This window comes from Clupea harengus, chromosome 9, assembly GCF_900700415.2.
Source record: "Clupea harengus chromosome 9, Ch_v2.0.2, whole genome shotgun sequence".
Classification (NCBI taxonomy): Eukaryota; Metazoa; Chordata; class Actinopteri; order Clupeiformes; family Clupeidae; genus Clupea; species Clupea harengus.
In genome coordinates this window covers 18496620-18522622 of record NC_045160.1, presented here as the reverse complement: position 1 = coordinate 18522622, position 26003 = coordinate 18496620, and the positions used below count along the sequence as shown (strand labels likewise).

The 26003-nt window shown below is 43.2% G+C and overlaps 3 protein-coding genes across 3 annotated transcripts; 2 read left to right on the top strand and 1 right to left on the bottom strand.

Annotated features, from left to right (window-relative positions):
* The first annotated feature begins 289 nt into the window (after positions 1–289).
* LOC105904798 (extracellular calcium-sensing receptor) lies at positions 290–5004 on the top strand. The gene is made up of 7 exons (XM_031573734.1): positions 290–360; positions 542–830; positions 1606–2146; positions 2219–2421; positions 2567–2768; positions 3901–4023; positions 4106–5004. Exons 1-7 carry the CDS (start codon positions 305–307, stop codon positions 5002–5004), a joined length of 2313 nt encoding a protein of 770 aa, XP_031429594.1. The 5' UTR covers positions 290–304.
* Positions 5005–10220: 5216 nt separating this feature from the next.
* Positions 10221–13543, top strand: LOC105904799 (extracellular calcium-sensing receptor-like). Its single transcript, XM_012832734.2, has 6 exons — positions 10221–10264; positions 10396–10690; positions 10837–11640; positions 11903–12124; positions 12215–12338; positions 12511–13543. The coding sequence occupies exons 1-6, from the start codon at positions 10236–10238 to the stop codon at positions 13422–13424; spliced, it is 2388 nt and encodes a 795-aa protein (XP_012688188.2). The 5' UTR covers positions 10221–10235; the 3' UTR covers positions 13425–13543.
* Positions 13544–14106: 563 nt separating this feature from the next.
* Positions 14107–18479, bottom strand: LOC105904815 (extracellular calcium-sensing receptor). Its single transcript, XM_012832750.3, is given in 6 exon segments — positions 14107–15062; positions 15641–15764; positions 15888–16115; positions 16267–17085; positions 17484–17787; positions 18257–18479. Coding segments are annotated over 6 exon segments (2649 nt in total). The 5' UTR covers positions 18475–18479.
* Between the last annotated feature and the right edge of the window lie 7524 nt (positions 18480–26003).

Genomic DNA, 26003 nt, shown 5'->3' with positions numbered 1-26003 from the left:
TAGTTTGGATGATGTCATTTTGGTCAAAGCAAGAATGTCCCAGGTGAACTGAAACGTGGACAGCTGTGCTGTATACCATGGTTATAAAACAGCACTCATGTCTCCCTTCCTATTTCAGGAACGCAACCAGTGCTGTCAGAGGATGACTCCCCATCTCCTTTGCTCCTTGTTTCACCATCTCTCCGTCCTTCTAATTCCCGCCTTGGCACTGTCCACACCATGTACTCTGCAGACACATTTTGAGGCAGGCTTCAGAGCTGAAGGAGATCTCATTATTGGAGGCATATTTCCTTTACACTACAATATGGAGATGCCTGACCTAAACTGTACCTATAAACCGGCACCAGTACAGTGTAATGGGTGAGTGAGAGTAAAATATTCTAATTTGTAAAACATACAAGTTTGTAAATAGTCATGTTTTAATATCTTTGGTTTTTCAGTGATACAATGGCTTGACTGGACCTGGTCCACTACTATCATCTACACATTTTTTGTACTGCAACAGAGACCCATAATCCATACCTTTTTCCACTGTATGCAGGTTTGACCCACGTGCCTTCCGCTGGGCCTTAACCATGAGGCTGGCAGTGGAGGAGATCAACAACAGCAAAGACTTACTACCCAACCACACACTGGGTTATACGATTTTTGACTCCTGTGCATACCCTTTAACTGGCCAGCGGGCAGCTTTGGCCATCCTAAATGGACCCGGTGAGGTCAGTAGCCCACTGTGCGCTGAGGCTGCTCCATTAATAGCTGTCATCGGAGAGTCAGGGTCTGCTCAATCAATAGTGGTGTCCAGGATTCTGCAACCTTTTAGAATACCAATGGTAAAGATTAAGCTATTTGTACTTTGTGAAGATGTGAAAACAAGGTGTCAGTTTTATGCAAAGAAATCTAACACTCTCTCCCTTGTACGTCGCTTTGGACAGAAGCGTCTGCTAAATGACTAAATGTAAAACCAATTCAATTTATATTCTAAAATGAACCACAGTGTGCATTGTGTTATCAGGCTTCTAAATGAACATTGATACACTATCGCCACTTTCGCACTCGTCACATTACATACACTGTCACTTTCAACCTACTGTTTGCACTATCAGTAATATTGTATCAGTAATACAGCACTACCTGTAACTCCCACACTAGATTTGTCTGTAGGTTAGTATAGGTTTACTAGGCTAGCATAGGTTAATATGTGTGTAAATAGGTTTAGCATACTGTATTGTATATTTATCTTGTATATTAAGTAGGGTTATTACATGTTATTATTATATGTATAGGTTATTATAGGTTTAGCATACTGTATTGTATATTTATCTTGTATATTTAGTAGGGTTATTACATGTTATTATTCTATGTTTAGTTTATTATATGTTTAACACGTGTAAATTATGTTCAGAGTACTTGTGCAGCGTATATGTCATGTTATGTTATACTATGTTATGTTATGGTAGGTTGTTGTGCGGTGCCTTGTCTTAAGAATTTCAGTGCCCAGTCTGACCCTGTGTTATTCTGTGCATCTGACAATAAAAGACTTGTGTTATGACTGAAACAACTAACAGCACAGTGAAGGAATAATGTATCAACTTGTCTCTCTTTCAGATCAGCTACTTCTCCTCTTGTGCCTGTCTCAGTGACAGAAAAGAGTTCCCCACTTTCTTCAGAGTAATTCCCAGTGATGACTACCAGGTAAAAGCCATTGCCCAGCTTCTGCAGCACTTCAACTGGACATGGGTGGGTGTGGTGCGAGGGGACCACGCGTATGGCCGCTTTGCCCTGCAGGGCCTCCTGAGAGAGCTGACAGGCACAGGTGTCTGTGTGGCTTACCAGGAGATGATTCCCCTGCTGTATGAGAGGCAGAGAGCACTCAAAATCATCAATGTCATGAGGACCTCTAGTGCTCGGGTGGTGGTGGTCTTCTCTGCTGAGGGTGAGCTCACCCCGTTCCTGAGTGACTACATGGAACAGAATATCACTGGGATCCAGTGGATTGCAAGCGAAGCATGGGTGACTTCCTCTGTGTTCACAGGGAGTGAGTACTACCCTTTCCTGGGGGGCACTATTGGCTTTGGGATACGACAAGGCCAGATCCCAGCACTCAGAGATTACCTGATGACAGTGGACCCATGGCATTACCCCTCTAATCCTCTTGTACAGGAGCTATGGGAGACTCTCTATGGCTGTTCTCCCCCTGCAGCAGCTAGAAATACCCAACTGCCCCTCTGCACAGGGCATGAGATTCTGAAGGAGCAGCACTCTGCCTACATGAACACCTCAAGCCCTCGCATTTCCTATAATGTGTACAAAGGTGTATATGCTATTGCTCATTCCCTGCACAACCTCATGCACTGTGAAACTGGACAGGGACCGTTCAAAAACTCTTCATGTGCAGACATCAACAACACCTATCCATGGCAGGTATAAATTATTGTTGACCGAGTGATTTTCATTTATATTCAGTTATGTCCTGTTTTTAATTTTTCTTTTCCAATACATGTATACATGAAATACATGTTACATGTGTGTTCCTGTGTGCTCTTCTTTTTTTTGTAACAATGTAAAGCTCCAGCACTACCTTCAAGATGTATCATTCACCATATCAGGAGAAGAAGTGAACTTTGATGAGAAAGGGGACTCAATTCCATCATACGACCTTATTAACTGGCAGAGAGGGCATGAGGGGAATATTGAGTTCATCAATGTTGGATTGTTTGATGGTGCAAACGAAGCTGGGAAAGAGCTACTCATACAGGACACAATGATCATGTGGACTGATCATCGCAGCAAGGCAAGCTGCTCACAGTGTGTATTTAAATACATGAGATGCCATCTTTTGAAGTTCTTTAGGGTGAAGTGGAGGTGAGTGAAACAGAAATGAAATGAGTAAATGGCTGCGCAAAGTTGGGCCAAGAAATCTGAGATTGTGCAACTGTAGTAAACTAACCATGCAAAGGACCTGCAAACCATCCAACAGATTCAGAATATCGCTGCATTGTAGGCAGTGTTGTGCATGAACGAGTTCAAAAGAACGCGTTCATTGAACACGTTCATTTTTATGAGAATGATGAACGCAACTTAATGACAAATAATGAATTTGAACGGTGAACACGTTCAAATTATCTGAGGTCCGGCGCCACTGAGGTCTAGCTAAAACATTACGGAATGTTTTCCTTCTCATGACGAGAGACGCTGTCTAAATCGAATGCTTGCACCCTGTCGTTGCACCTTTCTGTGCAAATTATGTCCTCCTGAAAAATTAGCAATAATTAAAAAAAAAAACATTTCCTTTAGGAATTGATACATATGAAGTGCAGTTTAAGGCAAGGGGTAGTGATGGATAAAGTTTTCTTTAAAAAACAAGTGAAGTCTTTCATTCTCACTTTCCACCTTAAAACTATGAAATGAACTGAACTATGAACTAGTTCAGAATTTAAATGCTGAACTATGGACGTGAACTATTCATGTTTACTTGTATGAACTGAACTTTGAACTAGTAGAGAGGTGTGAAGGGTTGGCAAAGGTGCAGTAGCGTAACGTAGTTACGACGGGCCCAGGTGCAGGCTATTATAACGGGTCCTAATCAGTGGCGTAAGGCAGTGGTTCCCAAACATTTTACAGTCCCGTACCCCATGTTTGTAACCGCCGCTGCCACCGCCACGCCCCCTCCCCCTGCGCAGATATTCAGCCTACAACACTTACAACTGTGAAATTGTAAGGGTATGTCACTAACCGCCGCCGCCACGCCCCCTCCGCCTGCGCAGATATTTTTCTTAGGCACGAAAAAACCCCGGCTAAAAGGCCCCCAAGACCCACGGGCCCAGGTGCAGCCGCACCTGCTGCTCCCCCTATAGTTACGCCCCTGCAAAGGTGTGATTCCCTGTATTCCGTTACAACAGGTGCTGGTGTCTGTGTGCAGCGACAGCTGTCCTCCAGGATCCCGGAAGGCTGTCCGTCCTGGGGAGCCTCTGTGCTGCTTTGACTGTGTACCATGTGACAGTGGCAAGATTAGCAATGAGACAGGTGAGGCCCACACCCTTGTATATCACATTTCTCCTGAACGGTTCAATATTGTTTTAATTAAATCTTTGTTTCCTCCCTAAAGATTCAATAGACTGCATGTCCTGTCCTGAAGACTTTTGGTCAAATTCTGTTGGAACACACTGCATACCCAAGGTTGTTGAGTTTCTTTCCCACGATGCAATGGGAGTGTCACTGACAGTGATAGCCATTGTAGGTGCCTGTCTCACGGTTTCTGTTCTAGCAGTATTCCTTTATCACAGAAACACCCCCATTGTCCGTGTTAACAACTCAGAGCTGAGTTTCTTTATTCTGCTCTCACTCACTCTGTGTTTCCTCTGTGCACTGGTGTTTATCGGAGAGCCCACAGCCTGGTCCTGCATGCTGCGCCACACGGCCTTCAGTATCACATTCTCCCTCTGCATCTCATGCATCCTGGGCAAGACTTTAGTGGTCCTTGCTGCTTTCACAGCCACTCGGCCTGGAAACAACATAATGAAGTGGCTGGGGCCCAGTCAGCAGAGGGTCATCATCTTCTCGTGCACTCTGGTTCAGGTCATAATCTGTGCTGCCTGGCTAATCTACGCTCCCCCTCTTCCCTATAGAAACACCCAGTACCAACGCTCCAAAATTATCCTGGAGTGTAGTGTGGGTTCTGACTTGGCATTCTGGTGTGTTCTGGGATATATTGGACTTCTGGCTTGTTTGTGTTTTGTGCTGGCCTTCTTGGCCCGAAAGCTTCCTGGAAACTTTAATGAGGCAAAGTACATCACTTTTAGTATGTTGATCTTCTGTGCAGTTTGGTTAGCCTTTGTCCCAGCCTATGTCAGCTCCCCAGGAAAGTTCACTGTAGCTGTGGAGATTTTTGCCATTTTGGCATCCAGTTTTGGCCTACTATTGTGCTTATTTGCACCAAAGTGTTACATTATCTTGGTAAAACCAGAGAAAAACACTAAGCATCACCTAATGGGAAAAGAAAAGTAACCAAAACACTGTAAATAAATGTAATAATCAGGAACTGATGAAATAAAGTAAAGTGAATGTTGGCATATTCAAAATAAAATATGAATAGAAATCAAGTGGTGTGCATTTTTATCTTCGTGGTTAACATCAATAGTATCATGAGAATATGGTATAAAGTTGACTTTAGTAGTAAAATGACAATATGGCTTCACACACTTTTCAATCCATGACTTAAAATTGAAAGACTGATCTATTATAAGTTTTAGAGATATTAATAATACAATTCTGAAGAAGGCTTTTTTAAATGTGACATTGTAAAATTATAAACATACTGTATTTATTTGACTCAATTCCGAGGCAAATACATGAATCACGTCTTGCACATCTGTGACTGCAAAGGCCTACACAGGAAGATGACCTCAGATTCCTGGCATTAATTGTAAACATAAAGCTTTTCAGGCAGGATTGTTCAGAGACTTGCACATTACATGAAAACTATCTGTGTTTCACTATGGGCAATTATCGTGGGCGAGACCAACTACGGATGCTCCAATCGGGAAAACTTGTATCCTTATTGAATTAGAGGAGAGGCTAGAATTTGGAAGGTTTTTGAATTGGGGAGCCCTCCAGACAACAGGTGGGGCTGTATTTCTGTAGATTCCTCCTTTATATGGGGGCAAAGGAAGAGGTAATGGGGTGTCAGGTTGCCCGTTTATTCTTCCCCTCTTTGCTATCACTCTGCCTTCTGTAAAACCTGCAGTGGTGGAGGAAGTACTGAAGTTTAGTACTTAAGTAAAAGTACAAGTACCCAGGAAAATATATACTTAAGTAAAAGTACTACATCAACAATCCTACTTAAGTAAAAGTAAAAAGTACTTACTTTTACATTTACTTTAAGTATTAAAAGTAAAAGTACTCACGCAATGGGTTGTCTCTCAATGTCTAGGCTGTGCCATTTTGATAAAGAAATAGCTACTGGTAATAAATGCCTCTACTGATGTCACTACTAGTAATAATTATAAGCAACAACATTTGTTTATTGGAAAGGTTGGTGTACTTATTGTGCCTACCGTCTGTAATACTGTTCACACTCTATCTTACAATTCTGTTATTTACCAGGGATTATTTGCAAAGTTAATACCATTAAGCCAAACCAATAAAGACAACATGTTATATCTTTAAATCTTTTATTTAATTGTAAACGTGTAAAAAAGGGGAACATAAAAAACAAATATAATTGTAAAACTGGACAGAACAAGTCCCGCTAGCTTGACATAGCTAACCTACCAGCTTTATCTTACCACTACGTTACATATATATTGAAGATACAATCATGTTATTTTGATGCTACTGCTGTATGTTAACATGCATTTCGCTAGATAACGTTATAATATCATGTGAGTAACCAAATTAAATACATATATCAATATTCGAAAGTCAGGGACATTAACTTAGCATAGCAATCACTCTGCTTACCTCGATATGCTACTTTAAATTTGAAGGCGAATTATTGAAGGCTAGCAACTCCTTTTTTTGAGGGAGACAGGAAACACATTGAAACCTCCAGGAGTCATTCTTGGGGCCTTTAAACTCGAACTTATCTTTTAAATAGGGCCAAGGGTGGCTGATATCAGAGGGCTCAGTTCAGGCCGACTCTGGATCCATGTTGAATGTTCAGGTATAACAGGCAAAGCTACCGCTAGTGCTGCTGCCAAACCCGCCTCATCATCCTGTTTTCTGAAAATGACATTGAAAATGTTCGAATCCGACTAGCTGGTAATTTCCCGATCTCACTCCCAATCTCTCTCCAAATAATTTCCTGTCTCTCTTTGTGCCCTGTCCGATTAAAGGCAAAACGCCCAAAAATAAATATTTTTAAAATTAATAAAAAAAAAAAAAAAATCATTTTTGCATACTTCTACTCAGATAGGGTTGTAGGCAGTGGCGGTGCGTCAATACAGGGCGCAAGGGTACCGCCCCTGCTAACATTTTGAGATGAAAAAAAAAAAAAAGAAAAGTCAAAAAACATTATATACCAAACAATTAAAATAAGAAATGTACTGTGTTAACACGTTAAATGTGTGTGGGAGACCGTAAGCCCCTGTCAACAACCACTTAAATGTGACCAAATATAATATATTGCTGTCGGCAGAGATAACGTATTTCCTAAAGGATCTGTATTGAAACCGGATGTCGTCACTTTACTCCGGTCTCTGGTTGGATAAAACTTGTCACATGTCCTGAACAGAAATGGACAAGGACCTTTGATTTATTCTTTAGGAACCATGTCCATGCCTGACTTTTAATGTTGTGTCACGTTAACATTAATAGCGATTGAATTACACTTGTGTCGGTGTAATCGCTAGCAGTAAATAAACGTTAATAACTTAAATGACTGATTACGGATATATGTTACACATCACAAACACACGTAATCGATGTTTTTTGTGTGATAATTAGGTAATAGGTAAGCTAAAAATTACAGTATCTTACGCGAGCTAATTTACCTAGCTAGCTAGCTAGCAATTGAAATACACTTGTGTCGGTGTAATCGCTAGCGGTAAATAAACGTAAATAACTTGAATGACTGATAAAGGATATAGGTTACACATCACAAACACACACAATCAATGGGTTTTGGGGGGAATGAGGTAATTGGTTAGCCTAAATTACAGTATCTTAGGCGAGCTAATTGACCTAGCTAGCTATTCAGTGGGCAGCTCAAGGTGTGTTGGTTAGCTCAAGCTAGCACTCACAGTATCTTACGCGAGCTAATTTACCTAGCTAGCAATTGAATTACACTTCTGTCGGGTGCAATCGCTAGCGGTAAATAAACGTAAATAACTTGAATGACTGATAAAGGATATATGTTACACATCACAAACACACACAATCGATGGGTTTTGGGGGAAATTAGGTAATTGGTTAGCTTAAATTACAGTATCTTAGGCGAGCTAATTGACCTAGCTAGCTATACCGGAATTAACAGTGCTAGCTTTGTGTTTGGTCATATAGCTTCGTAAAAGTTCGGTTAACAAGTCACTTGTGTGTTTAGTTGTATGACTTCGTAAAAGTTCGGTTAACAAGTCAATTGAGTATTGAGCCGTATAACTTCACAAAAATAATAATAATTTAAAGAAAACCGATCGTTTGAATGTCAGGCGATCAACATAATTTCTCAACGAAAAAGTAAAGGTCCTGTTATTAGTCAATCAAACGGAGTAAATCACCCACTTCCGGTTTCAATACGGATCCTTTAGAAAATACGTTATCTCTGCCGACAATTGCCATTCGTTATCACTGAGATAAGCCCCTCCTCCCTGGTGGGGCGCCGGCCAAATGAAAGTCAATGGGAGCTCTCATACTTTTTACATACATTTGAGCAAGGACAGCTTCTCATTGGCAGATGAAAGTTCGATCCTTGGGCGCAAAATGTTGCGCCCTAACCAATGACATTGTTTCTTATTTCAACGCGACTGGACTATTTGTCGAATCAGAGATCTTTATCATTCCCTCACATCCCATATAAATCTCACGTATCTACGAGAGCAACATAGCTAGCAGAGACTTTGATTCTGTGAGTATGGCGATTGAAAACTCTGTTGTATTTCTTCGTGAAACACCTTTCAATCGACGATCAGATGTCGATAAGAAGAGACTTAAAGACATGGGACCCGAACGTCCGGATTTAAAAATTCAGCAGCAGAGCATCGACCGCGGGAGGACGTACACCCGTAGCTTCTCCTCAAGCCTGTGTGCTAACCGGAGCTGGTTAGCTGGTTGTTCAGTGAGTGATGCGTTTTTTTGTTTTCCCTGCCTGTTGTTCCAAGTCCTGGGACTGAAACAATCTGGACTGCAATGGGGATGAGGGATCTAAAGCACTTCAACGATAAATGTAGGAAGCACGAATCTTGCCGCAGCCATCTAACTAACAGCCTGAAGCTAAGCCTCTTTGGAAGACTGAGTATAGCAGAGCAGCTCGACAAAGGGTACCGAAATGGCAATCGAAAACACAATGAAGAAGTAAGGAAAAACAGACACATTCTCTCAAGAATAATAGACTGTGTGAAGTTCTGTGGTGCATTTGAGTTGGCCCTGCATGGTCATGATGAGAGCGAGAACTCGGATAACCCAGGGATATTCCGTGCCTTGGTGGACGTCGTTGCCTCACTTGACAGTGCACTGAAAGAGCATCTCGAGAGGGCAACTGTGTTTAAGGGAACATCCAAAACAGTCCAGAATGAACTTCTTGACTGTATGCTGACTGTTGTGAGGGAAGGCATGATTGACTTTAACCAGAGAGTTATTGAGAGATTTGCCAACTTGAAAGAGAGGAGGGCTAAATTTCTTTACAAGTAGTGGGGCCTACTCTTGTCGAACACCCAATGTAAAATGTGATATCTCTTTCTGAATATCTTGTGCTCTAAACCTCTTTCATGTGAGGGTGTGGGCACCTCTGAAACCATTCTGCTCTGAACCTCTCATGCCCAAAGTTACAGTTTGTTGATGGTTGTTATTGGATAGTGTTGAGCACTGTGTGTTCTTGAAATAAAGCTTTGTTTTTTTTATATTCTACTCAACCTCTTTTCTTCTCATTGAGGAGTGCTATTTTAACCGTGCCGCCCAACTGCGCCCCCCCCCCCCCCCCCCCCCCAAAAAAAACAAATTCACCAGCCGCCACTGGTTGTAGGAGCAACAAATCTAAATTGCATATGATTTAAGGGTATTCATCCATAAACCAGGTGGAGAGGCCTGCAGAAAAATCATTAGTTGTCACTGACAGAGATCTAATGTGTAGTACAGAAAATGTTTTGAATAGTAAATAGAATCGTCAGATAATTAAATAATCATAATTAATTTAATTCCACACACAATTGCTGTCATCACAAGCAATACTAACAATGAACCCAGGTAAAACTGGCCCAACCCCCAATCCCTTTTTTAGCTTCAGCTAAGAACACTAGAGGGAGAAAGCATGAAGGACAAAGGTATTTAATCCTGTAACAGATAGCTCTCATCTGTCAGTATATGTAAGCCTAGTGATGTGGACCACTCAGGGTCTCTCTCTCACCCTCCTTGTTGCCCTGTTGGGTATGGGGCTTAAATTTGTGGAGTCTGACATGAGTTCAGTTAGTTGCAAGCTGCAAGGAGCTACCAGGCCCCCTGCATTTTCTAAGGATGGAGATTTTGTGATAGGGGGAATTTTTTCAATCCATTATTATATGGATACTATACAGCACAACTATACCAGTATGCCAGAGCCTATGCAATGCAGTGGGAGGTCAGTTACTATGAGAAGGGTTTAGCTATATAAGTAAAAAATAATCTAATAATCTTTATTATGCCTTTTTGCTTACAACTGAAAATAGCACTTTTAGAGTCATATTAACCTGTTTTATTACTTTTTAACAGCATGGACATTCGGGAACTTCGATTTGCTCGCGCGATGGAATTTGCCATACAGGAAATTAACAATAGATCAGATATCCTGCCAAATATTACGCTGGGGTATGAAATACACGACTCTTGTGCAGCTGTGCCTGTAGCTTTGAAACTCGCTTTTCAGTTTGCTAACGGGCAAACCCCTAATATTTCAATGAGTAACTCTTGCAACAAGACAGCCGACGTTGTAGCTGTTGTGGGAGAGTCTGGCTCAACACCGTCAATTGGCATGTCCAGAATTCTAGGACTTTTTGGAATTCCAATGGTGCGTTCAATGTAATTGTGTCAACAGCATTACTATGAAGGCCTAATATCTGTCTTTCAAAAATATATCATACATGCTGGCTTTACGTTGTATTACCGATAGCTGTCCATTCACAGATGTCTATATTTTATTTTATAATCTTACAGGTGAGCCACTTTGCGACATGTGCCTGTCTGAGCGATAAGACGCAGCATCCTACATTCTTCAGGACTATACCAAGCGACCACTACCAAGCAGCTGCACTTGCACGACTAGTCAAACATTTCGGCTGGACATGGATTGGAGCCGTTCGTAGCGATTCTGACTATGGGAACAACGGAATGGCATCCTTCCTGAGAGCTGCAAAAAAGGAAGGAATCTGTGTTGAATATTCCGTGGCTTACTACAGGACAAATCCTCGTAGCAAGTTAGAAAGAGTGGCAGAAGTGATACGCAGTTCTACCGCACGAGTTATCGTGGCTTTTGTTGCCTCAGGTGACATGCGCTTCTTATTAGAAGAGTTATCGCGACGTACCCCTCCACCGTTACAGTGGATTGGCGGTGAGGCGTGGGTAACAGACCCACATATGTTTAAGTTTGGACTGTGTGCCGGAGCCATTGGTTTCGGAATTGAGCGTTCTGTAATCCCTGGTTTACGAGACTTCCTTCTGGACCTCTCACCTGCTCAAGCGTCAAAATCCGCTCTTCTCACTGAGTTCTGGGAAGACGCATTTGGCTGCACGCTGCACGCTGCAAAAGCAGGTCAACTTTTGGGAGTTGAGCCATGTAGCGGCAATGAAAAATTAGATGCCATTCTGACTCAATACACGGATACCTCGTATCTGCGCATCACTAACATGGTTTACAAAGCTGCTTATGCCATAGCTCATGCTATCCATGGCCTTGTGTGCAGAGATAGGCCAGAGTCTTTATCGCAGTGCAACAGAAGCATAGTACTGGAGCCAGATCAGGTAAAAGATTGTTTGGAGTCAATTTAACAACTATAATAATCATAATCATAATCATAATAATGGCGTTGATGTCACAAGGTAGGGTTTCAGTGGTGAATGTAAGTGATATGTGAGTTCAGATCTTTCATACAAATTGAAGAGATACATCACCAAGTTAATATTGTGTAAATGAATAACATCAGAAGGACAATAAAACTATTTGTATTCATATTACTATTTGTGAAGATATGTAAATGTCTCTGCCCTCCTATTCACTCTCAAGGTTCTTGATCAACTGAAAAAGGTCAACTTCACCATAAATGGAAATCACATTTCTTTTGACACTAATGGGGACCCTGTTGCCACATATGAACTTGTTAATTGGCAAATCACTGAAGATGGAGTAATGGAGTTTGTGACAGTGGGCCGTTATGATGCTTCACAACCCAAAGGTCATGAGTTCAGCATGAGCAGAAACATCACCTGGATGGAAGGACAAACACAGGTAGAAGCCTGAAAAGATGTTGAGTCACTCACTGTATATTACATTTTATTACACAAAGTTGTCATCTGTCTTGCTATATGGCTTTGCTAGGTACCTGTGTCTGTGTGCAGTCAGAGCTGTCCCCCAGGCACCAGGAAGGCTGTGCAGAAGGGCAAGCCTGTCTGCTGCTACGACTGTATACCGTGTGGAGAGGGAGAGATCAGCAATGAAACAGGTACCATATTTGTAGTACAGAAATACAAACCAGCTACACTGAATTTGTCAGATTTTGTCGTAATCCTTTGTGTTACTTGGCCAAAATAATTACTGTTCTGACGAATTTCAATTATCCTAACACGAACCTTACACCACACTGCTTTAAGCTTACACTATTCTATTTCATGCAGATTCAGTTGACTGTGTCTCCTGTCTTGATGAGAACTGGCCCAATGCCCAGAGGGATCAATGCCTGCCTAAACCAGTTGAGTTCCTGTCATGGGACGAGGTTCTTGGAATTGTATTAGCAGTTTTCTCTATTGCAGGAGCTTGCATTGCTGTTGCTGTGGCTACCGTGTTCTACAGACACAGGATGTCTCCTATTGTTCGAGCAAATAATTCTGAGCTAAGCTTTCTTCTGCTCTTCTCACTGATGCTGTGTTTCCTGTGTTCTCTTACTTTCATTGGTCGGCCCTCTGAGTGGTCCTGTATGTTGCGTCACACAGCGTTTGGGATCACCTTTGTTCTCTGCATCTCCTGTGTTCTGGGGAAAACATTAGTGGTCTTAATGGCCTTCAGAGCCACTCTTCCAGGCAGTAATGTCATGAAGTGGTTTGGGCCTTTACAGCAAAGGATGACAGTTGTCTCTTTCACTGTTGTACAGATTTTAATATGCATTTTGTGGTTGGTGCTGTCACCCCCATTCCCCGTAATAAACATGTCACATTACAAGGAAAGAATCATTCTTGAATGTGACCTGGGCTCAGTGGGTGCTTTCTGGGCTGTATTGGGCTATATCGGACTCCTTGCTGTCTTGTGTTTCATACTGGCTTTTCTGGCTCGCAAACTACCTGATAACTTCAATGAAGCCAAATTCATCACATTTAGTATGCTGATATTCTGTGCAGTCTGGATCACCTTCATACCAGCTTATGTCAGCTCTCCTGGGAAATTTACCGTTGCTGTGGAGATATTTGCAATTTTAGCTTCTAGTTTTGGGTTAATTATATGTATTTTTGCCCCAAAGTGTTTTATAATTGTCTTTAGGCCAGAGCAAAATACCAAGAAGCATGTAATGGGTAAAGGTCAGTTAAAGGCCCTCTGACGTATTGTATGAAATCCCATCTGTCTATCTATCCATCCATCTATCTATCTCTCTCTTTCTCTCTCTTTCATTCTCTCTCTCAGAACTATAGACAAACTGCATATGTTTTTGTATCTGTAATAGGCCCCATTCACTGTGAGAGTACTCACATTGACTCACTGTATGCAGCATTAATGCCTTAATAGTCACCATATAGTTGGCTGGATGTGTGGTATCATTGATTATTTCACATAACACTTTTCAACTAATAATAAGATGACTCAAAATTAATAATTTGATTGATGGATTCATGTTTTTCTTTCTTTGCTATAAAATATATATAAAAAACATTTGCTACAAAATATTTATTAAATCTTTATTTGCTCAAGTGTGCTGTATGGTATGATTTATGAACTGCAATTGATAAAACACTGTACAAATCCAAGCTGAATATTTTTTATAATAAAAAGAATATTCAGTTTTGTGGTGGTTATGTTCAATGCTGTTGTCATTTATTTACAATTTCAATGTTTATGATTTAATATGTGTATTATTTCATGTTATTATGTTAAATTACATTAAACTATGCCTCACTATATAATTACTATAATACTATAATAATTGTACGAAAGAGCGAAATTATTCATAAAAATAACTTGCATCAACAATCAAGATCAGGATGACTAGTTTTAATGAGAAAAACTCACATGACCAGAAAAATACACACATGAAAGATATACACAAAATCAGGTAAACATTTTTGTGATTATTTCCTCATTCCTTTCTTGATGTTTTGTTCAGGTTTAAAAAGTATAATATAACATTTCGGAGCAAAGATGCAAAGTAGTAGTCCAAAGCTGGAAGCCAGGATGGCAAAAATTTCCACAGCCACAGTGTATTTCCCTGGGGAGCTGTTGTGTGCAGGTATGAAGGAAATCCACACAGCAAAGAAGATGAGCATGCTGAAGGTGATCAACTTAGCTTCGTTGAAAGTGTCTGGAAGTTTACGCCCCATGAATGCAAGTATAAAGCAAACACAAGACAACAGGCCAATGTACCCGAGCACCAGGTAGAAACCCGGCGGCCATGCACCTTTACACTCCAGCAAAATCCTCCCAGCCTGGAAGGATGTGTTCTTGAAGGGCACAGGGGGCGCCACAGCCAGCCATCCAGCGCACAGGATCACCTGCACAGCAGAGCAGCAGAAGATGAAGGCCCTTTGCTGAGGAGGCCCAAACAGTTGTACCGCATGGAGACCAGGTATGGAGGAGCGGAAGGCCAGCAGCACCACAATGGTCTTGACTAGGATGCAGGACATAGAGAGCACGAAGCTGATCCCGAATGCCGCCTGTCGGGCCCGGCAAGACCACGGCGAGGGCCGGCCCATGAACACCAGGGAGCAGAGGAAGCAGAGTTTGAGTGACAGGAGCAGCAAAAAGCTGATCTCTGAGTTATTGGCTTTGACAATGGGTGTGGTCTTGTACCAGAGGAAGATCACGGTAATGACTGTGGCCGCAGAAACTCCCAGCAGAGACAAGACGACAAGGATGATACCCAGACTCTCTTGGAAAGAAAGAAACTCCTCCACACCAGCCACACAGGCCACTCTGTCTCTGTCAGACCAGTAGTAAAGAGGACACCTGATGCACTCCGTAGCTCCTAGCATAAAAAAACAAAGCCTTTTAATTTCTGTTAATGAGAGCTAGTAACAGCCTTAATACATATTGACTAAAGTAATCAAAGACAGAAAAGACCCTAAGGAAAAGCCAAGTTTCCAAGTTGATTTTTGTTACACTCCACCCATGGGATGTAAAATGTTATTTCATAATTAATAAAATATTATATTATAATTATTATAGGCTCCTCGGAATTTTGCAAAACGTTCTGTTGATTTGAATGGGTCACCCCAATGTTCGGAGGTCTGATATTTCTCAGTCAGCAGGTAATGGTTGCTACACAACACCTGAAAATGATTTCACCTGAATATCTTTTCTTAGCAGAAGTCATGAAATGGCAACAGAATCATTAAAATGAGGTATCTTGGAGTTATATCTTTTATCGTTTTGGCAAGTAACCATATAATAATAGAGGGGATAATGTTTAGTCCTGTTTGGAGGTTTATTTTCATATATTGCCCGGCGGACTATATATTGTCCCTTACATAATGGACAGTAAACATTTTAATTGACTCCCCTTCTTTTCTGTCAGGAAAGTGTGTTCCATGTTGGCTCACTCACCTGTTGTGTTGCTGATCTGTCCCTCAGCACAGGGCAGGCAGTCAAAGCAGCAAACAGCCTCTCTTGGACGTGAGGCCTTTCGACTTCCAGGAGGGCAGGCTGCACTACAGACAGAGACAGGAGCCTGCATAGACATACAATGCTATCTAAATAAGTTTAATAAATAACAAAATAAATGTTTGTTTTTTTGTCACTCTCATCATTTACACTGTAACACTTCACTGAACTGATAATTGTAGATATACACCTGAGACTGTCCCTCTGTCCACTCAATGGACTTTTCTTCCATCTGTAACTGCTGGCCATGAGGAGCTGATCCATCATAGCTTCCCACCTTCTGGAACCTGATGCCACCCTGGTGGTCTCTCTGCCAGTTGATGATATCATAGAGGGGCACAGGCTCACCATTAGAGTCAAAGGACACTTTCTCCCCAAACTGATTGGTGAAGTTCACCCTCTTTAAGTGGTAAAGGAGCTGTAGGCAGAGGTTAGTTTAAACAACAATGCATAAGCATCTAAACTTTAATTTGAAAAAAAAAAAAACATAAATAACTACTAGTTATTTAGAATATTAAGTGATTACTATGTTGTCAGTCTTAGAGAGTACAAAACTGTAACTGTTTTACCTGCCTTGGTGTAAATGCGGTGGTTCTGTTACAGCCCACGTGTGTGGTGTTTTCCCACAGAGAACCACACTGCAGCAGCTTGTGCAAAGCATGGGCAATGGCATACACAGCTTTGTATACGTTGTAAGAGATTCTGACTTGTGACACATCACTGTAACTGGTTTTGTGTGAGGTCAGATCTTCATTTCCACTACACTGTGGAGTGCTGGAGAAACTGTGAGACCCAAACACTAGCCTGCACCCAAACAGCTCCTCCCAGAACATATTAATCAATGCTGACTCTGGTCGTGGTGATGGACGCACCTTCAGGAGAAAGTCCGACAGCCCTGGGATCACTGTGCCTCGAAAGGAAAAGCCCAGAGTGCCCACCAGCACAGGCTGAAACTCAGGTGCAGTCAGCAGACTGGCAGTCACCCACGCCTCACTGGCCACCCACTGCAACCTGGTCAGGTTGCGTCGAGCAACTTCAGTCAGAAGTTCAAGCAGCTGTCCTTCTGTGGCAAAGGCGATGACCACACGGGCAGTGGTTGTTTCTAGAATGTCAGCAATGACATTGATCCTGGCCATTGATGGCGCTTTAGGAATGGTTTGGTGGAAGGCTAGGCAACCACCCCACTCCTGTAGCTGCTCAGAAAATGCCTGGATCCCATAGCGACTGTAGTCATCCTCTGTGCCTACTGTGCCAACCCAACGCCAGCCAAAGTGGGCAACGAGCTGAACCAGTCCCTGCACTTGAAACGTATCACTAGGCACTGTGCGCAGGAAGGAAGGATATACTTGCTTGTTTGTAAGACATGCGCAGGTGGCAAAATAGCTAACCTATAAACACAGGCAAGGGTTAAAGAGGAGAGTGGTTGTATATATAAAAGTTTGTCTAAAAACACACACCTCATAGTTCAAAAGCACAAATGCATATGATTTATCACATTAGAAAGCAATCAAATGTGTAACTGCAGGATGTCAGAATGAAGAATATCACAGTAGTTTTACAATTAGAAAAAAGTATACTGTACAACCCTATGTGTCCATTTCCATTTCTATGCATGAATACTGCACAGCCTCATTTTGATTTATACGTTTATACAGATCTGCTTGCTGTACAGTTTATCCAACTCATGACCCTGGTGTTGTTACTCTACCGTTTGAGCTAAAGGAACACATGTACATCATTCAAATAATATAAATAATTGATTTAATCTTTTAATTCTTTTCCATACCACTGGTATTCCAAAAGGTCCCAAAGTGTGTGCCAGAGCACGGGTGGGTGTGGAAGATGCTAAACCAATTACAGCAGAGACTGGGGCATCAGCCACGCACTGGGAGCCTTCTGTCTGATTTTGATGGTAAGCCAGAGATCCACTAGCCAGTGACAACCCCCCTGTCAAGCCAGTGTGGACTTGATCACAGCTGTCCATGATTCTGTAGCCCAGTGTAACCCCTGGCAAGAGGCTGACGTTTTCATTTATCTCTTTGATGGCAAATATCATAGTCTGGACCCAACGGAAAGCTCGAAGATCATACCTGAAATAATCAAAAGCAGATGTGAATTTAACAGCAGAAATATGTTTTCTTTCATGAAACAATGCAGGTGTTTTTTAAAAGGTAGACTACATATACATTTAAGAAAATTGAGATGTATTACAAATTCTTAGTCTAAACCTGAAAAGCCTGCAGAAGATGTGCATTTTAAAATTTTATTTTACATACACACACCAAAAATATTAAATATGAAAAATACCATAATCAAAAACTGATGAGCTTTGCACAAAAGAAAAGTGTACATGACGTGCATTAAATGCATTAATGTATTACCAAAAAACTAAAAACAAAGTGTCAATGTTTAAATTCACATTAAATTTTTTTTATCATTTTAGTTTCAGTCACACTGCCATATTTGATTTGTGGTCTTTTTCCATGGAGGTCTCCGGACAAATTGGGTTTTCATCCACCTGATCTATCTGACAATGAGGTTTTTGAGATTTCCACTCACCCAGTGCACTGGCTGTGCTGCGGTCTGGAGGTGTAGTTATGGTCTGGCTTTGAGGTCATGTAGTGAAGAGGAAATAGCCCCCCAATCAGGATCTCCCCATCTGCCTTCAAGACTGGCAAATTAAAATCTCCCATCATACTGCAAAATCTTTCTGCAGCACAGCTCTCTAACAAGAGGTGCAGAACGAATAGTACTCTAGGTGCCATTCGCTTACTCATGGCTGCTGAAATCTCTGCAGTAATCATGTTATATCAGACCACAAGCAGAGAAATGTGACATAGTTGCAGCAGAGTGCAGGGTAGACAGACATGCCCATCCTATAAAAGCCCTGGATCTGCTTCAACTGACATGTCAAGTGACAGCAACTAAGATAAACCAATGAAAGCTTTTGTGGGGGAGGGGACTTTATACAGCACAGTACAATGCATCTCATGTTAGTTTTTCTCAGTTGCGTTCTCAATAGTTCATGCATTTTTTTCAACATAGGTTATATTTTTCAACACAATATTGTTTACCTGGGGAGGGGAGAAGCTCACTTACAACTCTTTAAATCATGTTTGAGTTGAAAATTGAGTCAATGAATTAGTCAGTTTTACCAAAATAAGGGTCCTTTCACCATTGTTTAGAACCAAGACCAAGTGGTGAAAATATGCAGACACATCAACATGACAGTAGAAGTGAATACTGACTGCTCACTTGTACCAGATTATGGTTTTTCTGAAACTAACTGAATACTATTGATGTTACAGGCACACCAATTTGAACAAAGCAAAGTTCCACAATCCAAGGTTGTTTATCCGTTGAAGTGCGATACCAGACACCGCGTGAAGGGAGAGTGAGGTATATGTAGGGGCTGTGACAGGTGTGGGTGATTAGGAACCAGGTGAGTACATTTACATTTAGTCATTTAGCAGACACTTTTATCCAAAGCGACTTTGTATAGTTTTGTATATACATTTTTTTTTTACATCTACACTGATGGCACACTGCACATCAGGAGCAATTAGGGGTTCAGTGCCTTGCTCAAGGACGCTTCAACAGTGGGAATCGAACTAGCAACCTTCTGATTGCTAAACGACTTCTCTACCTCCGGAACCACTGTCGCCTGAGTAAACGCGGTGCAGGTGAGTGAGGATACAGGTGTGAGTGATTAGGAACCAGGTGAGTACAAACGCGGTGCAGGTGTATGTGCTTGGGTGATTGGGGATCTGAATGCAACTGATGAGCGTGCAGCTGGGAGAGTTAGTGAGCTGAAGGGGGCGTGGCCGGAGCGGAGCTCCGCAGGAACCTGACATTACCCCCCCCCCCCCTTTACGGCCGGATTCCAGACGGCCCTTAACATAAAATTTTTTAAAAAATACACTTCCCCACAGGGTGGAGGGGTCAAGGGCAAGGCGGGCAGTCCAGCCGTGGCCGAACCAGAGCAGAATGTCTGGTGGACGGCCGAAAAGGGACGTAGTGCCTGGTGGACAGCCGATCAGGGGTGAAATGTCTGGTGGGCGGCCGGTTGGACAGCCGACCGGGAGCGGAGTGTCTGGTGGCCAGCCGGGTGGACGGCCAGCAAGAGGCCAAAGATCTGGCGGATGACTGGGAGCTCTGTCAGGAGCAAGGTGACCGCAACCAATCTCAACCCAGCCTCGGACGACGTCGACCGGGGATAAGGCTGAGGTTGCAGCACCCGTAGCTGGGGTAGTCGTAGTGGAAGCCTCCTTGGCTTCGCCCTTTGCGACGTCCTCAGCTGTGTTATTCGCGCCAGCTGCTGGATTAGCGTCGGGAACGGATGCTGGGGGGTCCGGGTCGGCAGAGGGTGCTGCTGGTGCTTGAGCCAGAAGCGGCAAAGGGACTAAGGGCGCAGGAAGGTTGGGGACTGGAAGGGACCACACGTCAAAGGGAACTGGGACAGGAACACCTGGGATCAGGAAACTAGAAACACCTGGGCCGGGGACACCTGTGATACCTGGGACCGGGCCACCTGGGATACCTGGGACTGCAGGAACGGGAGTGCCTGGGACTGCAGGAACGGGAGTGCCTGGGACGGCTGGGACTGGGGCGTCTGGGACTACCGGGACTGGGATTGCAGGGTCAGCGGCGACTGAGTCTGCCGGGTCTGCAGGGTATGCGCCGGCTGGGTCTGCTGGGTGAGCGCCGGCTGGGTTTGCAGGGACTGCGGAGGCTGTGTCTGCAGGGTCAGCGGTGGCTGGGTCTGCTGGGTGAGCGCCGGCTGTGTCTGCAGGGTCGGCGGCGGCTGTGTCTGCAGGGTCGGCGGCGGCTGGGTTTGCAGGGTCAGCTGCGGCTGGGTCGGCAGGGTCAGCTGCGGCTGGGGCTGCTGTTGCCCTCGCGGGCTCCACGGGGGCAGAGGCTGCTGGGGGCTCAGCGAAGGCCGAGGCAGTGGCAGAGGCAGCTGTGAGTTCAGCCAAGGCTGAGGCAACTGTGGGCTCCGCAGAGGCAGAGACAGCTGCAGGCTCAGCTGCGGCCGAGGCAGCCGCAGGCTTCGCAGGGGCTGCTGCAGGTTCCGCCGGGGCAGCTGCGGGCTCAGCCGAGGCAGGTGTGGGCTCAGCAGAGGCAGCAGCAGGCGCCCGGTGAGGTGCTGGCACTGATACTGGTGTGGGAGGTGCAGGAGGTGCTGGAGGGGAGGACATAGGCAATGCTGGAGCAACACTGGCCACCGCGGCTGCTTTGGGAACCGCGGAGGCAGAGGCAGCTGTGGGCTGTGAGATCAGCCTACAAAGAGATGGACCCAACTCCCGCTCCTGCTCCGAAGACGACGGCCGCGGCCTCCGCTGTTCCCACAGCAACCGCTGTGGCTAGTGAGGCTTAAGTACCGCCTACGTCTTCATTTCCAGCCTCTCCCACACCAGTGCCAGTGCCAGCATCTTGCCGGAGGTCGTCTTCGGAGCAGGAGCGGGAGTTGGGTCCATCTCTTTGTAGGCTGATCTCGCAAAGAACCGATCCCCCAAGATAAAGTCCCCATCAATCCACTCACTGATATCCTCTTCAGAGTCATAGTAGGCGTACAGGAGATCTTCACTGATGGCTTTATCCAAAACATTTTCATCATCCTCTTCCGAGTCATAATTATGGGCGTAGACAGGGTATCCAGTGCGATATGCCTCACGGATAGCATTATCACCCACACCGACTATCTCAGGCTGGATCCAAACCTCATGGGTCCTGGGCGGAGGATGCGTGGGAGCTGTGGTGGTTACCCTCAGCGAGGTAGGTGTGGGAGCAGCGGATACCGTAGGAGGTGGATCTGCGGTAGCGAGGCTGCGATGGAGCTCCTCCATGACCTGCTGGTGGAGTCCTAGGCGCTTCGCCTGGATCGCTGGGTCCCTTGCAGGACGACCAAACTTCGCCATTAGATGCGGCATGAACGTGTCGAGTGCCTCAGTCTCTGGGCCCTCCCACACAGCTGCTGCCCATAGTAGCGCCTGTCCCTGGACGCGGAGGACGACGTAGATCACTCGTGATCGCTCGGTGGGGTACTGATGCTTCATCCTCGACAGGGCGATGGCACAATCGAGGAGAAATGTCCAGCAGTCCTCACGGGCATCGGAAAAGGAGAAGGGAAAGGGGGCTGTGGCTGAGGTGGATCCGGAGAACGGTGGTAGTCGTATCGCCGCGCCAACCCGTGGGACGGATGCGTCGGCAGAGCTGGCTGAATCCATCCGTCTCTTTTGGTCTGGTATTCTGTCATGGAACGAACAGACTCCGAGATAGGAATACTTGGAACAGAGTTTATTGCAGACAGTGACAGCCAGGAACACACAGGACAGACAACAGGTTGCAGACACGGAGATGCTGATGCAGACACGGAGATGCTGAGGGGTTAATCCTCGAGAACACAGTCACAACCCACAGAGGGGCGCAGGCTCGTAGCACCAGTGGCGTAGCGTGGGGTGTGCGGGGTGTGCGGACCGCACAGGGCGGCCAATTGAATGGGGGCGGTCAATACTATAATTGTATTACTTTCTTGTGTTTTTTTTGTTGTTTTGATAATAGTAGTTTTCCCAAATGGCCGAATTTAGAATATGGTGCTGTTTTGTAGTGGCGCGGTCTCCCTAGCATCCACTTTGCAACATATTAGTTTGACAGCTTGTAAACAATCTCCCGTGACCTGCGCGTGTGAACGTCTTGGTGGAACGTCTCTGTGTTTAGTGCCAAATTTTACTATTGGACTGCATTCTGCAACATTTTCAAGTAGGGTATCCTAAGTTTTTGAAGAACATTATACACATAGATGTTTCTACTGGTTGTTTTCATATTTCATATCAGCATTCTTTACACACAAATAGGTAAGGTAATACATGCGCTGGCTGAACTCTTCGTGTTAATATGTGTCAATATGAACTCATGAATATGAACTCCTTCATACAAAGTTGCACAGGCACCATGAGGGTTTCGACCCTTTCCTATTATAATTTGATCAGTTAAATCGAGGAGACTATAACATCAGCTAGATAACTAGCTATCATTTTATGTAAATGGAACTCTTCCATTTAAACCGTTTAAGGTTATTACAAGTTTCCTTAGCTAGCTAGTTAGCTAGCATAACTAGGTAACCATAGCAACCAGCTCAAAGTGGATACGTTTGTCCTCGCCGTCTTCTTTACCATGCCTTTAACAAATGAATAGCCCTCATTTGCTAACAGGTGGGTCGTTAGCAGCTGTTTTGTCACTCAGAAAATGAAATGGGCAAGATTTTAGTTCTATTCTCCTTACAAAGTGCTAATTATTATTATTTTTCGAACTGTATATGGGCCATTCTACCGAATTGGTGCAAAGTGTGGTCCCACAACAATAAAAACTATTTACAAAACAATTAAGTATTCAGACAGATATTTACTAAGAATATGTTATGGTCTATTTAAACCCAAGACATTAATTGAGATAGGGATAAGCTAAATATATACAAAATCATCATTTATAGGGTACTTTCTATTGGTAAGTAGCTGTCCCTAACCCTGGCATCTAAATTTCAATGTCTGTAAATAACACTTTTTAGATTTTTTTCAATGATGTAATTTCAAAGATCTTTACGATTAAGTTTAAACAGAACTGGGAAGATTTAGATTTATTGTGGGTTTAATTTTTTTTTAAATAAACTATACTCAAAAAATCATGTCCATAGTTTTCATGTCACTACCGAAACACAGGAGTTTTAGTCCATTGGCTGAGCCTGTTTTTTAGCCACACCCCTGCATTTATAACCAGGCAGTGATACTGCATATCTGTCCCTCATCGCTGAATGGTAAGTAGCTAGATCCCATACTTTTGATATAAATGTGTTCCAAAGTCTGAAAATCAGTGTGTAACCTTAAGAATTGTCACTACCGAACACCTTTTTTTCTTCAATTAAGTAAACTTTTTGGGGTTTTATGCAAAGTATTATGTTTGTTTGTGTGTACACCTCTTCAAAGATTTGTTTGCTAGCCATGTGCTTGCTAGAATTATTTATGCTCAAATTTAGCTAGAATTGTCACTACCGAAACAGTCACTACCGAAACAATCACTACCAAAACGTATGGTAAAGTTTCGGTAGTGACATGATCGTTTTGGTAGTGACAAAATGGAATGGTAAGTAGTTCAATCCCATCATGAAATAAATGTGTTATGTGGACTAAATGGTAAAGATGTAGATAATGCTGATTTCTATCTGAAATTGTTCAGGAGAGAAAGAATCATAAGACACCAAAATGCCAAAAGGAAAAAGTGGAGCAGAGAGGCTGAGAGAATACCGACAAAGAGTGAGGGATGACCCAGTGAAACACCAAGAATATTTAAGGAAGGAAAGAGAAAGTGTAGTGGCAAAAACAGTTGAGTTTTTTCCTTTAAACCCCTAGATCCTATTCCTACGTCCTAATTGATTTTACCACCATGGAGAAAGCAGGAGAAGCAATGTCAAGACTCGCAGTTCTGTCCAATAATCCAATACAAAGGGAGTTTGACCATCCAATGTTGCCGGTTTTATTGTATAAAAATTGTCACAAAAAATAAGGATGCAATTGCAGTTTTAAAGTCCAAATAACTAAACGCTGCAACAAGCTGAACAGGCCCAAACGGAGACAGCATGGTTCACGGCCTCAGCACTGAGGTCAATGACGGTAATTGCGCCCGCCTTCTCCCCGTCATGCGTGTCTGGCAGCCATTTCAAGGGTGGCACCGTCACCACCTATAGAGGGCGCACACTCGCAATTCCACAAAAAGGGGAAAAAATCAATAAATCATTCCAAATACAAAAAACTTAAATGCGGCTCCTACAGAAAGAAATAAAAAACGAAAGGAAGAAGGAAAGTTGAAATGTATCAGTGATTTATCCAACAGGGAGCAAAAGAAGGTCAGAAAAATATGGAGGAAAAGACAGCAAAAGCACAAAACATTTGTGTTTTTAATATTCCCAACCTAAATTATGGTATGAGTTAAGATTAAGCAATAAGGTTGAGGAAATATGATACAACCTTGCAAACAAAATACTGTGATCACTACCGAAACAGTGCAGTCACTACCGAAACACTGGATGTTTTGTAAAAAATAAAGTATATCGAGTTATCAACTAAAATGTTATGATACTGATTGGTTTAATGTATGTTCAATTTCATCAATCATCAACTCTGGAATCAATATGATCAGTATTTTGCATTTTACAAAGAAATATTGCACTTAGATTTTGATGAATTGTATAAATTGAACTTTGAAATTTGGTAAAAAATTTATTTTAATTGATTTCATTGTGAAAACCTTCAAGAAATATTTGTAAAAATACTCTTCAGAGAAGGGAAGGAAACACAATCTGAACAGGTTAATAATAATAATACGTTTTTCCTATAGTTTATTACTATGTTTCGGTAGTGACAATTTTTGGGAGAGGAAAAACATTCCAACACATTCTGAAAATACAATATGAAAATTGACGGTTAATTTACTAGATATGTATACTTTAGATATGGTACAATATATATACGGACAACGTTTTGGGAATAAAACATACAAATTTTCAAAATATTTCCAACCTGACTTTGCACCAATTCGGTAGAATGGCCCATATATCTGTACACAGAAGAAGATTCAAGGTTTCTAAGGATGTCCTTTTTATGACGCTAGGACAAAGACTCGCGGAACTTCAAAGACATATTGACAACAATATCAAAAATTCGCACCAGTAGGAAATCCTCCTTGAAGGGGGGCGGCGAATTTGGCTACCGCACAGGGCGGCCAAAACACCCGCTACGCCACTGCGTAGCACTGCTGGGACTGATGGAACTGAGGAAAACGCCGCTGCGGCAAACAAAACACAAGTCACACTCGGCAAGGTACTAACTAAACAAGAACTAATACAATACGCGAAACTGGAACTAAGGCGATAAACGGAACTGGTACAAACTATGACGGGAGCGAAGGTAATCCACATGAAAGTCAGGCCGCGGAAAATCTAAGGTTGTTTATCCGTTGAAGTGCAATACCAGACACCGCGTGAAGGGAGAGTGAGGTATATGTAGGGGCTGTGACAGGTGTGGGTGATTAGGAACCAGGTGAGTGTAAACGCGGTGCAGGTGAGTGAGGATACAGGTGTGAGTGATTAGGAACCAGGTGAGTGCAAACGCGGTGCAGGTGTATGTGCTTGGGTGATTGGGGATCTGAACGCAACTGATGAGCGTGCAGCTGGGAGAGTGACAGAGCATTCACACGCTTCCGTTGGAATGCGTTGATCCGTCAGGGTTGACGGATCTCCATTCACTTTGAATGGGGT

Excerpts from the sequence above, each read along its gene's own strand:
- LOC105904798 (XM_031573734.1), top strand. The coding sequence starts at position 305 with ATGGAGATGCCTGACCTAAACTGTACCTATAAACCGGCACCAGTACAG. Across the intron at positions 2,422-2,566 it reads ACAACACCTATCCATGGCAG|CTCCAGCACTACCTTCAAGA; the intron begins GTATAAATTATT and ends AACAATGTAAAG. Across the intron at positions 2,769-3,900 it reads CATACAGGACACAATGATCA|TGCTGGTGTCTGTGTGCAGC; the intron begins TGTGGACTGATC and ends CGTTACAACAGG.
- LOC105904799 (XM_012832734.2), top strand. The coding sequence starts at position 10,236 with ATGCCAGAGCCTATGCAATGCAGTGGGAG. Across the intron at positions 10,265-10,395 it reads CCTATGCAATGCAGTGGGAG|CATGGACATTCGGGAACTTC; the intron begins GTCAGTTACTAT and ends ACTTTTTAACAG. Across the intron at positions 12,339-12,510 it reads AGAGATCAGCAATGAAACAG|ATTCAGTTGACTGTGTCTCC; the intron begins GTACCATATTTG and ends TATTTCATGCAG.